Source organism: Neolamprologus brichardi, chromosome 18 (genome assembly GCF_056152115.1).
Source record: "Neolamprologus brichardi isolate AB-2024 chromosome 18, ASM5615211v1, whole genome shotgun sequence".
In the NCBI taxonomy this organism is placed as follows: domain Eukaryota; kingdom Metazoa; phylum Chordata; class Actinopteri; order Cichliformes; family Cichlidae; genus Neolamprologus; species Neolamprologus brichardi.
Window position 1 is genome coordinate 5,442,379 of NC_142121.1, and position 14,383 is coordinate 5,456,761.

Below are 14,383 nucleotides of genomic sequence, written 5' to 3' on the forward strand. Positions count from 1 at the left end.
GGATGATGGCGAAAGTCTTAAGTGTAAACCAGGATGCAAAAGGCTTGGTGCGTTCTGTGAGACTACAAACAAAGACCAGTGTTTTGGAAAGGCCAGTGACAAAACTTCTTTTGCTACTGGAAGCCTCATCGTGAAGAAGATCATTAGCAAAGATTAAGGACCTGCTTAAGGGAATAGCTCCTCCTTTTGGGACTTTAAAGTAATTGTGATTGTATGCACAATTAGGGGCCGGAGTGTTGGAGCTATTTGTTCTTATTTTTTCTTATTTTGAAATTAGTTAAAGTTTGTTGTTAGTTTACTTATATTTTGGGGTTTATTTATAAGTTATTTGTTGGTTAATATTTTGTTTCAAAGTTTGTTTGATGTTAATTTGTTAAATTGGTCAGGAAGAGCTGTAGGGCCATTTTGTTTTCTATAAATAAAGCAACTGGTATAGGACCAGCATGCACTGGGGTGGGCCAATGGTTTTTACCAGCGCAGGAGAAGCAGCAGGAGGTAACAAAAACATTGGATCTTGTTATTGCTTGCCAAACTGGATAAATAAACCATCAAAACGCAGTTTTCAAGTTTGGACAATGGACTTCTTTTGCCTGCGTACAAAACAATATCTCAGTGCAGCAGTGGCTTGTGGACTTTTGATTTTGGTATGTTTGACTTGTCAAACAAAGGAATTGCCACTACAAGATCCTTGGAGATTAGCAAACCCACTTGTTCAGTCCTTTTCGTGGTTCAAGCCTGATGGTTCGGCGAAATCACGTATCGATTTCTGGCTAATCTCAGACAGTTTAATGCAGAATAGTATAGATGTGGGTGTCTCAGCTGCACCTTTAACCGACCACTGTGTGATAAATCTCAGTGTCACTCCTCAACTTAAAAACTCTCATAATAAAGGTTACTGGAAGTTTAACTCATCCCTGCTTACCAATGAAAATTTTAGTAACGAAATACTTCAACAACTAGAACTTATTTCAGCTAATGAAAATATAAGTTCTTACACAGAAAAGTGGGAATTCTTTAAATTTAAAGTACGTCAAATCTCAATTAAACACAGTAAAATAATAGCTCATCAGAACAAGCAAAAAGAAACTGAAGTTATCAGAGAACTTAATCACATCTGCTCGAAACCCTTTTTTAATGATTATGACAAACAGCGTAGAAGTATTCTACAGTCTTCTTTAGACGATATTTATATTAAAAAGGCTAAAGGAGCATATCTGAGATCCCGAGCCAAGTGGATCGAGGATGGCGAAAAAAGTACAGCATATTTCTGTAGATTAGAAAAGATAAGACAAGAAAGAAACGCCATAAATAGTCTACAAATTGATAGTCAGCTATGCACTGACCCTCATTTAATAGCTAAAGAAATCTTTACCTTTTACAGTAATTTGTACTCCTCTTCATACTCTAGACCATTGGCTGAGGCTTTTTTTCAATCTATCAAACACCTGATTCCAAAAATTGATGAAAATTTTAAAAAGACTTGTGAGGGCAAAATTACCATTGAAGAGTTAGATAAAGCCTTAAGTGCTTTACCCAAAGATAAAGCACCAGGTTGTGATGGTTTGACCAGTAACTTTTACAAACATTTTTGGGTTCATATTAGAACCCTTGTGTTTGGAATGCTTACAGAAATAGTAGAAAATGGTTCTCTCACACACACTATGAAACAAGGGGTAATTACACTCATACCAAAACCTGGGAAAGATCCGACTCTTCTTGATAATTTAAGACCAATTACTCTATTAAATAATGATTATAAACTTTTAACACATATTTTTGCAAACAGGTTTAAATCAGGCATAAATCAAATTATTTCTGACACTCAGTCTGGATTTATAAAAGGCCGCTCAATTCATAATAATATCCGCCTTATTTTGGACTTGATTGACTACAACTACCTAATTGAGAACCAAGGTTTTGTTCTATTTTAAGATTTTTACAAAGCCTTCGACATGATAGAGCATGAATTTATGTTTCAAGCCCTTGATTTGTTCGGTTTTGGAGGTAACTTCATTAATGTAATCAAATTACTGTACAGAGATACTAACAGTTCAGTGTGTCTTCCACGTGGCACCTCACAAAGATTTAGGATTTGCAAAGGAATAAAACAAGGATGTCCAATCTCACCATTGCTGTTTATTGCAGCAACAGAAATGCTTTCCATATTGATTAAAAATGCTGAGTTTGGTAAGATGTCTATCCTGGGTAAAGAGCTCTCTATCAGCCAGTTAGCCGATGATACAACTATTTTCCTAAATAACCTGAAAGAAATCCCCAAAATTCTGCAGATTATTGAAACTTTCTCAAAAGCTTCAGGGTTAAATCTAAATTTAAACAAGTGTGAGATCTTACCCTTAAATGATTGTACTATTTCTAACACTTTTAATTTTCCTGTTAAATCCACTGTCAAATATTTGGGTATGTATATAACCAGGAATAAGACTGATTTAGATAACCTTAATATTTGGGAGAAAATCCAAATTTGTAGAACTCAGTTAAATAACTGGGCTCAGAGAGACTTATCGATTCTGGCAAAACTTTTGCGAGATCCCGAGTTAGTTTTGCGAGATTTCGCAAAAGTCCGTCTTAATTTTTTTTTCTCCCATGTCCCCTGCGGGGCTCCGTAATTTCGCAGTCACAGTCAAAGCATAAACATTGGCACGCTTTGTCTTCTGATTCTGCTGCTAAAAAATTACCATGTGCAAAGTACCGGACTTTAAGGCTTTGACTTGATGCCAATGGCCTGAGGAGGACAGTATTACCCTTGGACATGTGTAGTCTGCCGTCTATTCAATAGAAGAACAAGAAGCGCGGAAATGGCACAACTCGTATCGCACAACTGTCTTCAGTTTCTGGGAGAGTTTAACAACGAGAGACTGATGATGCAGAAGAAACCTCCGTGGTTAAAAACATTAAAAACAATCGTCCAGGATGATGAGATCAGCCATTGGCTCAGACTGCTGTATATCAGCCGGAGACCCGAGATTAAGTCACGCAGCAGGTATGTAAAACTGTGATGTTCTCAATGAACTAACACAGGAATGATCTGAGCTCAGTCTGTAAGCTAACAGGCTAAAATCAGAGAGCAGCTAATCAAACAAGTGCGTCCCTTTTTTTAAAAGGTAAACTTTTAACAATAGACATTCATGAGACACATCAAAACCAAACAGGGAGGGAAAGCTTCGGTTTTCTGCACTGTGCCACAGTTCGCTGTCTGCTTCGGTTCACGATGCCTCACTCCGGGGCTACAGACAGTTCTCTGCCGCCTGTGGTGCTCCTCACCTCCGTCTGCACCCACAGACTTCCCGAGGTGGAGGCAGGCCGGCAGGGACTTTGAGAGATGGGCTTTACTTTCAAAAATACCCCTTAATCAGGGTCTAACTCACTAAAAGATGGCCATATGTCTCTCTCCAACTTAATCTCTTTCTTTTAAGTAATTGTTTTTAATTGAAATGAAATTAATTGTTCAATAAAATTATTACATTTATAATTTAATTAAAGTTAAATTAATCAAGGTGATTTTGACTTTGCTAGTTAACAGGAGGAGAAACAAACTTACACAGGATAAAATGAAATTTGGACCCAGCAGAAAAAGTCAATCACAGACAAACAGAAACATTCCTCTTTGGCTAAAATAAAATGCAGATTATTGCTCATCTGCAGTTTTAATCATGGTGAATAATTTATGATTCAGCCAAGGAAGATTCTTCTGTGTGGAGGTTTTTCCCCTGTCAAAAGGCATTGACCTTTACCTTCATCTAAACATGGAATTTAAGTCATGTAGTTGCCGGTGTTTGTTTTTAAAGAGGTCATAATATCTTTGTGATAGTAGAAATTTATCTTCAAAGTAAAAGTTATAAAGTGAATTAATAAGACTTTCCAAAAAAGAGAGGGAGTCACATGGTGCTTCTGAAACATTTGTACAAACCTCTCTCACAGCCCTGCTGATTGAGGCTGCACCTTTACCTGTCTAATCTTTTTCTTTTTACTTTGTTCCTCAAGTCCCACATCAACATGAAGTGTAAGGAGGAGGAAGATCTGGCTGGCCAGCAGGTCTGCAACCAGGAGAGGAACTTCAATCTGGACCAGGAGGACACAGAGCCTCCACAGATCAAAGAGGAACAGGAGGAACTCTGCATCAGTCAAGAGGGAGAACAGCTTGTAGTGAAACACGAGGATGAAGGCATCGTCGTCTGGACCGGGGAAGAGCGGCTCAGACAGCTGCATAACATCTGGAAACCTGAGAAAGATTTACAGACCACCGGTAAAACTGTAATCGCTTTTCTGAAGTGTTAACATTAATATTAAACCTACAGTTTGTATCAGTCAGATCTATTTAATGTGTATTCGTGAAAACATGACAGGGAGTTTTAAATGGACTGGTTCTTATAAAGCGCTTTTCTACTCAATCTTGAGCACTCAAAGCGCTTTACAAAACTTGTGTATTCACCCATTCGCACAAACACATTTTTCTTAGTGCTTTCTACCAACACGTTCTCCCAAAGCGTAACATTTTACGCTAGGTGACAAATTGTCAACATATTACGTTTTCGGCTACCCACCACGTTCCTAAATGACGACCTCGGAAAAATGAGGAAATATGAGAACCGTATGGACTCAATCTACACATGTGCGCTCTTTTTCTTCAAATTGCTTAGAAACACGCTATTTAACATCATTTAAGTCCTGTTTAAGGTGAGGAAAAAGGTTATGGTTAGGGCTGGAATACAGGGCTCGAACGTCGATTACTGCGGGAGCGTCATTGCACTGGATTTCAGCCATAACCCGCCGCGTACCATGAGAACGCCGAAAGTCTCCTTTTGCGTTCCTCAGGAACGCCGCGGGACGTGACAAAACGTCGCCATGTTACGCCTCGGGAGTGAGAACGGGCTGCCAACATTCAGACACACATTCCACAGATCAAAGAGCAACTTGAGGCAACTTGGAGTTAGTATCTTGCCCAACGATATTTGAAATGCAGACTAAGTGAAGCCGGGAATCGAACCGATCAGTAGATGATCTGCTCTACCGCCTGAGCCACAGCCACCCCTAATAGTGAAGATTATTTTGAAAAATATCAAGATCATCAGTCAGTCAGAAATAAGTGAGTTCTTTTTTTGTTTTAAAGGTTTTTTTACTCTTAATGTTGCTGAAAAATGTCAGAACTCAAGTTCTCATTTGCATCAGAGTGCACAAATAACTTCATTTTTACACACTTTTAATTTCACCTGCAAATGTGAGCAACATGCCCTCATTACAGACTTTAACTAAAACTTTATTTTATCTTCTCAGAAGTGTTTTGCTATAATTACCTTTTTTTATTGTTCGTTTAGACCTCCACCAGCAAACTACCTGTAAGGAGGAGGAGTTTGTCGCCAATCAGCAGGAGAGGAACTCAAGTCTGGACCAGGAGGACCCAGATCCTCCACAGATTAAAGAGGAACAGGAGGAACTGCTGGAGGAGATTGTACTGAAGCAGGAGATCAATAGTTTTATGGTGACTTCTAGTTTTGAGGAAAGTGACCTCAGTGAATCAGAACCAAACGATGACCAGCTCCTTGCTCTTCACTTTCCTGAACCAGAGCTTGAGGAACAGGAAGAAAACCAGCATGTGGACTCGGGATCAACTAGAAATGCGGAGCTGAAGAAAAGGAGACGTCACAAAAACAGAACAGATAAGTCTCGGAGTGAAACTGATACAAGTAAAAAATCTGTAAGCTGTGACACTTGTGGAAAAACTTTTCAGTGTAAATCCAACCTGACGAGACACATGAGAGTTCACACAAGTGAGAAGCCACATTCTTGTAGCACCTGTGGGAAAAGATTCATTTGGAAATCAGGATTGGAAACTCACGTAAGGATCCACACAGGCGAGAAGCCATATTTTTGCATCACCTGTGGGAAAAGATTCATTTGGAAATCCGGATTTGAAATTCACGTGAGAATCCACACAGGTGAGAAACCGTATTTCTGTAGCACCTGCGGGAAAAGATTTGGTAAGAAATCAGGACTAGAAACTCATTTGAGAATCCACACCGGTGAGAAACCGTATTCTTGCAACGTCTGTAGGAAAGAGTTTAGAGACTTGTCGACTATGAAAAGTCACAGAAGGATCCACACAGGGGAGAAACCATATATTTGTAGCTCCTGTGGGGAAAGATTCAGTTGGAAATCAGGACTGAATTTTCATCTAAGGATCCACCCGAGTGACAAACCAAATCACTGCAGCACCCGAGGTAGAAAATGACCTCATGCTCCAAGTCATGGTACATTTTCTGTCCACAGCAGTGAAGAGCACTCTATGTTGTTTATTCCAGCCCTGACTTTATGTTTCTCTAAGTTTGATATTTTTTTTATTGGTCTTTAAAGGTGACACAAATATTTATTGAACAAAGATGCTCTTTTAATATTTACCACAGAAACTTGTATTTCTTCTTCAGTATAGAAGAAAACAAACATGAAAATTAGTTTTTCATCACTTGTTTCTTGATGTGATTCCTCTTTATCAGCCAATAAATAAGTTTTAATACACAGAAATAAAGTTTTTTATAAAAAAAAAAGTATAGCATTTTTATTTAAATATGTTTTCTTTGTGATTTTTAAGGAAGGTACTTCAGTATGGCTTTGTCCTGGTTTAGATTCTTGTCCTGTTTCTTCACAGCCTGGGTAATGTGTTACGAGATTTGATTAAAATTTCTTTTGACTAATTTTGTCTATTTCCCTGCAATATAAAAGCAGTCATGATTGCCATATTGGCTCATGATAAGTATTTATGTCATAAATGCAAGTAAACTCATTGTTTGCTAACTCTGTGTGTGCAGTTTGCTTCATAAGTACAGAACTTAAACTTAAACTTATCCATCACAGATGTAGATACGAAAATTGGATCAACAGGGAACCATAAATTCTACATTTGGATTTCTGATTATTATTTCTGCCTGATTTTCATTATATCGACCTGAGTAGGGCAGCAACAGATGTGAAGAAGAAGAAGAAAAAAAGAAGAGAGCAGAAATGAAATTCTAGGTCAGGCGTCGGCAACCTGCGGCTCTTTTGTCCGTACAGTGCGGCTCTGCGTGGTTTGGGAAAATAAATTAGAAGTATTTAGCTGAAGTGTATTTTATTTATGTTAGTTATTTTTTAACTTGTAGTTCTAAATATGAAGATTATTGTGAAATTGAAGTATTAAAATAAAATTATATTTTATTATTTTTTTCATCGCTCAAAATAAGCGTCACACTCGTAGAAGCCGGTGTACCCGCCGAAAAGCCGTGCATTTATCGATACTTTCAACCCCAGGTAGGCCAGTTATGGATCTTCGGATCCACATTATGTCAGCAGCTGTTCTCCACTGTGAACTATGTTAAAAACAAACACCGCTCACGCCTCACAGACGACAGCTTACAGTCCTGCGTAAAGATCAAAGCCCCGATTTGCAGACGCTGTGCACAGAGGTTCAGGACCATAAATCTTATTGTAAACATATCACGGCAGACCCGACGATGTTTGCATGAACACGCTTTTCAGCATCTCTTTATTGACCACTTTTCACACACGGTTGCTGTACGCATACAGCCGGCTGTAGCTTTTCAGCTCACAGCCCGACACACACCAACACAACAGCATAGATGGCACAGACGTTAAGGCGCTCAGGTGCCGCTCAGGTGCGTCCGCCTCCCCTGTAGCGGTGCTGCAGACCACGCCCCGCCACACACATTAACCTGGTAAAATACATATTTAGGCAGAATTTTTCATCTTTTAGCAGCATAGAGCTTTTTTTCCAATTACTTTTTAAAAGTCAGGTCAAGGCTCCAAAAGCCCAAAGGAGATATAAGGGTGGCGGCTCACAACAGTTTTTGTTTGCTGGGTCATTTTAGTTCAGCTTTCCTTTTGTTATATTTCTTTAAGAGTTCAAAATGTGTTAATTACATAAATAAAATGTAATTTTCTTTGTAGCACTTCATGGATTTCATAAGCAACACACCTTAGTTGTTCACACAAAGCATAAAGGTAAAAAACAATATATACAGTGTTATCTTCATTGTAGATGTCATAAAGTATTTGCGGCTCCCAGTGTTTTCTTTTGCGTGGAAACCGGGTCCAAATGGCTCTTTGGGTCTTAAAGGTTGCAGACCCCTGTTCTAGGGTCACTTTTAAACTGTAATGAACTCTTAGCTGGAAGACTTTGGTTTGGTGATGTGTTAGAGAGATAATTCAGTGGTTGAAGCAACAGTGGACTGACTGCTGTGGAAGAAATCCTCCCAGAGAAGATGTGATCGACCTCTTTGAGGAGATCAGCCATCAGCTCAGAGTGCTGGATATCAATGCAAACCCAAGATAAAGTCATACAGAACAGGTGTGTAAACCAGTGTTGGTCTCAGTGAAATAACACAGGAATACAACTCATGATCAGATCAGAGCTCAGCTAGTGGGCAAACAGAATAAAATCAAGGAGTGCTTCTCATTTTCTTTCTGTTTAATTCTGATTATTCTTAGTTTTTGTTCAGTTAGTTCAAACTAAACTCCCATTGGATACCAGGTGTTCATTTAAAAAAGCTGCAGGTTCAAATGTAATAGCAACATTTTTAAAAATGTGTCTCTAAGCATCATCATTGCTTTTATTCAAATCAGCCATAACTCATATTTAATTTGATGTAGATTTCCCCTCATTTGCATATTGTCTGACCTGCTGTCTACTATTGCATTTTTTTTAAATCCTTGCACTCACAAAAGATGCAGTGAAGCAGCCGAATGTCAAGATTTTAATGTCATTTAATTCAAAATTTATTGTAGTACTTTGATTAAACCGAATCAAAAATCTTGTGATTATTTCCAACTCCACATTTTTATTCCTGGACTCTAACTCCAAAATAAAAATAGCTTTGCATGATTAACATAAAAAAAATCACATTAAAAGAATTTCCTTATTTATTTTGATCTGCAACCCATTACTACATCTTCTGTATCGAACAAACCATTTCAGCTCCTCTTGCTTTCAGTCCACTTTTAAGCTAACTATCTTCTGATTGACTGCTCCTTAAAAACAGAAGGTTTAATTAGCACCTGGGGAGGGTTTCTATTTTTCATAATTACTGCTTATTCCACAGGTTCTTCCCCCTGTCCTTCTGTATTCTCTGTGACAATTTTGTGTCCCTGTGTCCCGTGGTTAATTACTTTATTTTGACAGTCCTTCGTCAGTATCAGGTGGATACTATTCAGCTGTTCCCCAGGTGTGTCCTCCCTCTTGCGTTTATATTGTCTGTTTCACCCATTATTTCTTGTCATGTCATCGTCTTATTGCTGATTTGACAAATTAATTTCTGCTATATATCACATCACAACTGTGCAACCAACATGAGAGTGGAGGGTTACAAATTTGCTGGTTGGCTAGTAAGTAAAGTTGAATTATATAGCACTTTTTAAGACTATAACCTGTCACAATGTGCTTTACAAAGAATAATCAAGTTGCAGAACTTAGCTGGATTTTTTTGTAGTCATGGCCAAATGAAGCTTTCTGAAGTTAGTATTGAAAACTGTTCATAACTCGAAGCTTTTCAACACAGTCCTCTTTGATGGCATCTGGTGGCCAAAAACTTGAATCTACAACGTAGGATTAACTGCTTCATTATGTTTGATGTCATGTGACAGTTCTGTCTGATATCGGGCTGATATGCCATGGTGTTTTTCCTTTTGCTTGTGACTTCTTGATGTTTTATATTAATTAAAATAAAAAATACTTCATATGTAACAATGTGCAACACAATCTTATAATAGGTTGGGAGTAATGCTTGTGCTGTGAGGTCCCTGCTGCCACCTGATTATATAATTAACCAGTGGACAGGTACGTTTATATAATATACTATAACCTCTATAAATATAAGTATATGTATATCATGTTTCTTATGTACATTTTAAGCCTGGGAGCAGAAATGCTGATGATCTGGTTTTTATTTAATAATATGGAGAGCGTCCTTTCTTCCTGGCTCCATGTCTCTAATTATGTCACACAGTGATTCGCTCTCTATTGCACAAAATCACCAAAACACAGCACAAATCCCACCAATGATTCAATGCCTTATAAACCAACGAGTCAGGAATTGAAGCAACATGCTGAATGAAGCTCCGAATGTCATTGATCACACGACTCTGTTCAGGGAAACCAAGCCTCGGCACAGTTTCTGAAGCAGTGTGTTGATTTTTTGACACATATGCTGGAGCTTCAGCCATCACTACTTTTTTTTTTTTACATTCTTTCTTAAATAAATAAAAAGGTTAAACAAAGATTTAGATCACTTATTAAATTAGGTTACTCGTGTTCAAACGATAGACAATCCCTCTACTGTCTGATTACACTTTATTTACAACAAAGAAAAGTAGAAAATAAAACATTAAGCTGTTGTCAGGAAGTTGAAAGTCAAACATTGGAAAACTTCGATTAGAAATCACCTGCATGGTAAGTATGTATGGAGGCTCAGAGACATACTGAGCCTCCATACATACTAACCACTAAGTGCAATAATTACTGACTGTAGAGAGGAAGCTGGGAGCAGCAGTGAGTGCACCTGTAGGAAGTTTCAAAGGAGGTGACCAATCAGTAATGTGGGAGTGTGGAGAGAGGAGCGTTGTGAGGGGTAGTGGGTCACAGCCCAACAGAACAAAACATTGCTGCACTCATTATCAGTGGATGGGAGCAGTTCTCATGATGTTTAAAGCTGCCATCTATGAAGACAGACAGCAGGCTGAAAGCTCAAGTTACTGTAGAAAGCAGGAAAAGATCAGGTTTAGTGCTGCAGAACTGCTGCAGTCTGAGCACAGATGTTAGGAGTATAGCAGGGTGCGCTAGAGCCTCTCAGGTGACTCCATCCATGAGCCCTGATGACACAGTTTAGGTATGTGGAGTTCTGTTTATGTTCCCCTAATGCCCATAAACTTTGGTCTAGCCAGAGTGTTTATACTGGGGATGATATTGGTTTTATATTGTGACCTCGATACTTTCTAAACAAGGCTGCATGAATTTAACTGTGACAATAAAGTTTTTTTGTATATAAATCTCAATGTGCATCCTCGCTCTAAGATGAATACAGTTGAGCTGAGACAAGTTTTACTTCAGTAAGGTTTAAATGTCAAAAGCAAATTGGACAGCAAAACAGCAGAGGGTAAAAGGACCAGGGTAGCATCCAGTCTGTCTAACATAAAAGGAAGATTTTTACAAATGTCAATAAGTGTTGGTTAATTTTCTAGTATACCCAAAATAAATTTGGAAATTCCTTGTTCTGTCTTTTACTTTTCTGGACCAAAAGTTTAAAATGTAGAGAAAAAGATTTCCAGCTATTTGATCTATTGATCTCTGACGAGCTGTCTGCCATTTCTGTTCATCTGAACAATTTGAATGAGAAAGAAAAGAAACATCAGGAGGTCAGACTCAATAATATTTTAAAAAGAACTCTGACAAGTGTGTAAAAATGGTTAAACACATACTCTTTCTGGTATTAAGTACAACCTGATAACCCTTCCTCTTTGTCCTCTTATCTAACTTAGCACCTCCTCTCTTTCCACCTGTTTCCAGATCTACAGGTGTAACCAGATTTGAGTTATAAGGAAGTGAAACTCACACAGTCACTGACATCGAGAGGTGAAATGGCGCAGAAAAGTGTTCAGCTGGACCGAGAAACCTTCTCTTGTTCGATCTGTTTGGATCTACTGAAGGATCCGGTGGCTATTCCCTGTGGACACAGCTACTGCAGGAACTGTATTAATGGCTTTTGGGATGAAGAGGAAAAGAAGAAAATCTACAGCTGCCCTCAGTGCAGACAGACTTTCACAGCGAGGCCTGTCCTGGTGAAAAACACCATGTTAGCAGTTTTAGTGGAGCAGCTGAAGAAGACTGGACTCCAAGCTGCTCCTGCTGATCACTGCTATGCTGGACCTGAAGATGTGGCCTGTGATGTCTGCACTGGAAGAAAAATGAAAGCAATGAAGTCCTGTTTGATGTGTTTGGTTTCTTACTGTGAGAAACACCTTCAGCCTCATTATGATGTGGCTGCATTAAAGAAACACAAGCTGGTGGAGCCCTCCAAGAAGCTCCAGGAGAAGATCTGCTCTCGTCACGATGAGGTGATGAAGATGTTCTGCCGTACTGATCAGCAGAGTATCTGTTATCTCTGCTCTATGGATGAACATAAAGGCCACGACACAGTCTCAGCTGCAGCAGAAAGGACTGAGAGGCAGAGAGAGCTGGAGGTGAGTCGACAAAACATCCAGCAGAGAATCCAGGACAGAGAGAAAGATGTGAAGCTGCTTCAACAGGAGGTGGAGGCCATCAATCAGTCTGCTGATCAAACAGTGGAGCACAGTGAGAAGATCTTCACTGAGCTGATCCATCTCATCCAGAAAAGAAGCTCTGATGTGAAGCAGCAGATCAGATCCCAGCAGGAAACTGAAGTGAGTCGAGTCAAAGAGCTTCAGGAGAAGCTGGAGCAGGAGATCACTGAGCTGAAGAGGAAAGATGCTGAGCTGAAGCAGCTCTCACACACAGAGGATCACATCCAGTTTCTACACAACTACCCCTCACTGTCAGCACTCAGTGAGTCTACAGACTCATCCAGCATCAATATCTGTCCTCTGAGCTACTTTGAGGATGTGACAGCAGCTGTGTCAGAGGTCAGAGATAAACTACAGGACATTCTGAGAGAGGAATGGACAAACATCTCACTGACAGTCACTGAAGTGGATGTTTCACTGTCAGATCCACCAGAGCCAAAGACCAGAGCTGGATTCTTAAAATATTCATGTGAAATCACACTGGATCCAAACACAGCAAACAAACAGCTGTTATTATCAGAGGGGAACAGAAAAGCAACATATGTGAGTCAACAACAGTCTTATTCTGATCATCCAGACAGATTCACTTATTGGTTGCAGGTCCTGAGTAGAGAGAGTCTGACTGGACGTTGTTACTGGGAGGTGGAGTGGAGAGGGGAAGGAGTTATTGTAGCAGTCGCATACAAGAATATCAGCAGAAAAGGAAATGAATGTAGATTTGGACGTAATGACAAATCTTGGTCATTAGATTATTACATCAACAATTATACATTTCAGTACAACAACATCCAAACTCGTGTCTCAGGTCCTTGTTCCTCCAGAGTAGGAGTGTACCTGGATCACAGAGCAGGTATTTTGTCCTTCTACAGCGTCTCTGAAACCATGACTCTCCTCCACAGAGTCCAGACCACATTCACTCAGCCGCTCTATGCTGGAGTTTTGGTTGGACACATGGCTGAGTTGATTAAAGTGAAATAGACTGAAGTCTTTCATATTGTTGTAAGTTTAAATCTGTATTTTAGTTCCCTTTTAGTTTCTCTCCATCATTATTGTGGTATTTATGTGCTGCACATAAATCAGATGTCAGTCAAACATTATGGGCAGAACCTCGACATCTTCAAGATGTTGTTTTGATGTTTTTACGTTTTATAGGTGGAGCTCTTTCCTGTGTCTTTTCAGCCATGGAGACTATCAATGCTTATGAATATTTTTATTTTAAAAAATTTCTCCACATGAAAACATAAACTTCTCTATCTTCTAAATGTTTACTGAATATTTTTTTTTAGGTATTTGTATGTTGTTGTTTCTCTTCACTGATCTTAACAGAGAAGTCTACAGACCTTCCTTTATCACACAGATTTTATTCTCATTACTTTGTACATTTATAAAGAAAACAATTAATTACAGAGCAATAAGAAATTTTAAGAAAGTGCACTATATCATAATTTATAGTAAAGTGTATTAAAGCATCGTTAGTTAGTCACTTATTTAGTTTGGAGCTGTATCATCTGACACTGTGGAAACATTTCCTCCAGCTTCAGCACAGAATGTTAAAAACAGAACAGAACTATTAATGAGAACAAACAGTAGGAACACAGTATCAGCAAACATCATGGCTTAAAATGGAGAGTAAAAATAAAAAATAATAAAATAAATTAGTAAAAAGGATTTCCTGTTGACGTGTTATTATTGGTCCTTACTTGTCTGCAGCACCTCCAGGATGTTTCTTATATGTTTCTGGTTATTTTTGCACCAATTTTAGTTTCTGTCAGTAGGAAGTTCAAGTTCAACTCAGTGTGTTTGTTTGTTTTTTTCAAACTGATACCTGACCTTGAACACCTTTAAAAAAAATACATCTGTCAATAAAGCGATGATATAAAATGCTTATATTAGTACTGAAAAACCCTGCATACCCACTTTACAAATATAAATAATTATATAAATCCACAGCTGAACTGGAGGAGCAGCTGATCTAGTTCACTCATGTGTTTCTGGACTAAGAGTTGGAGCAAATACCTTATGATTCAGTGATGTTTGTTTTTGTTAAATATTTTGTAGATCC

The 14,383-nt window shown here is 38.7% G+C and overlaps 2 protein-coding genes across 2 annotated transcripts; both read left to right on the forward strand.

Annotated features, from left to right (window-relative positions):
- Positions 1 to 2,672: 2,672 nt before the first annotated feature.
- LOC148097467 (uncharacterized) lies at positions 2,673 to 6,698 on the forward strand. The gene is made up of 3 exons (XM_087832175.1): positions 2,673 to 3,001; positions 4,003 to 4,264; positions 5,334 to 6,698. The coding sequence occupies exons 2-3, from the start codon at positions 4,015 to 4,017 to the stop codon at positions 6,245 to 6,247; spliced, it is 1,164 nt and encodes a 387-aa protein (XP_087688301.1). The 5' UTR covers positions 2,673 to 3,001; positions 4,003 to 4,014; the 3' UTR covers positions 6,248 to 6,698.
- A 4,906-nt stretch (positions 6,699 to 11,604) lies between these two features.
- On the forward strand, positions 11,605 to 13,961 carry LOC148097468 (tripartite motif-containing protein 16-like). The gene has a single exon (XM_087832146.1). It carries the CDS (start codon positions 11,638 to 11,640, stop codon positions 13,297 to 13,299), a length of 1,662 nt encoding a protein of 553 aa, XP_087688272.1. The 5' UTR covers positions 11,605 to 11,637; the 3' UTR covers positions 13,300 to 13,961.
- Positions 13,962 to 14,383: the final 422 nt, after the last annotated feature.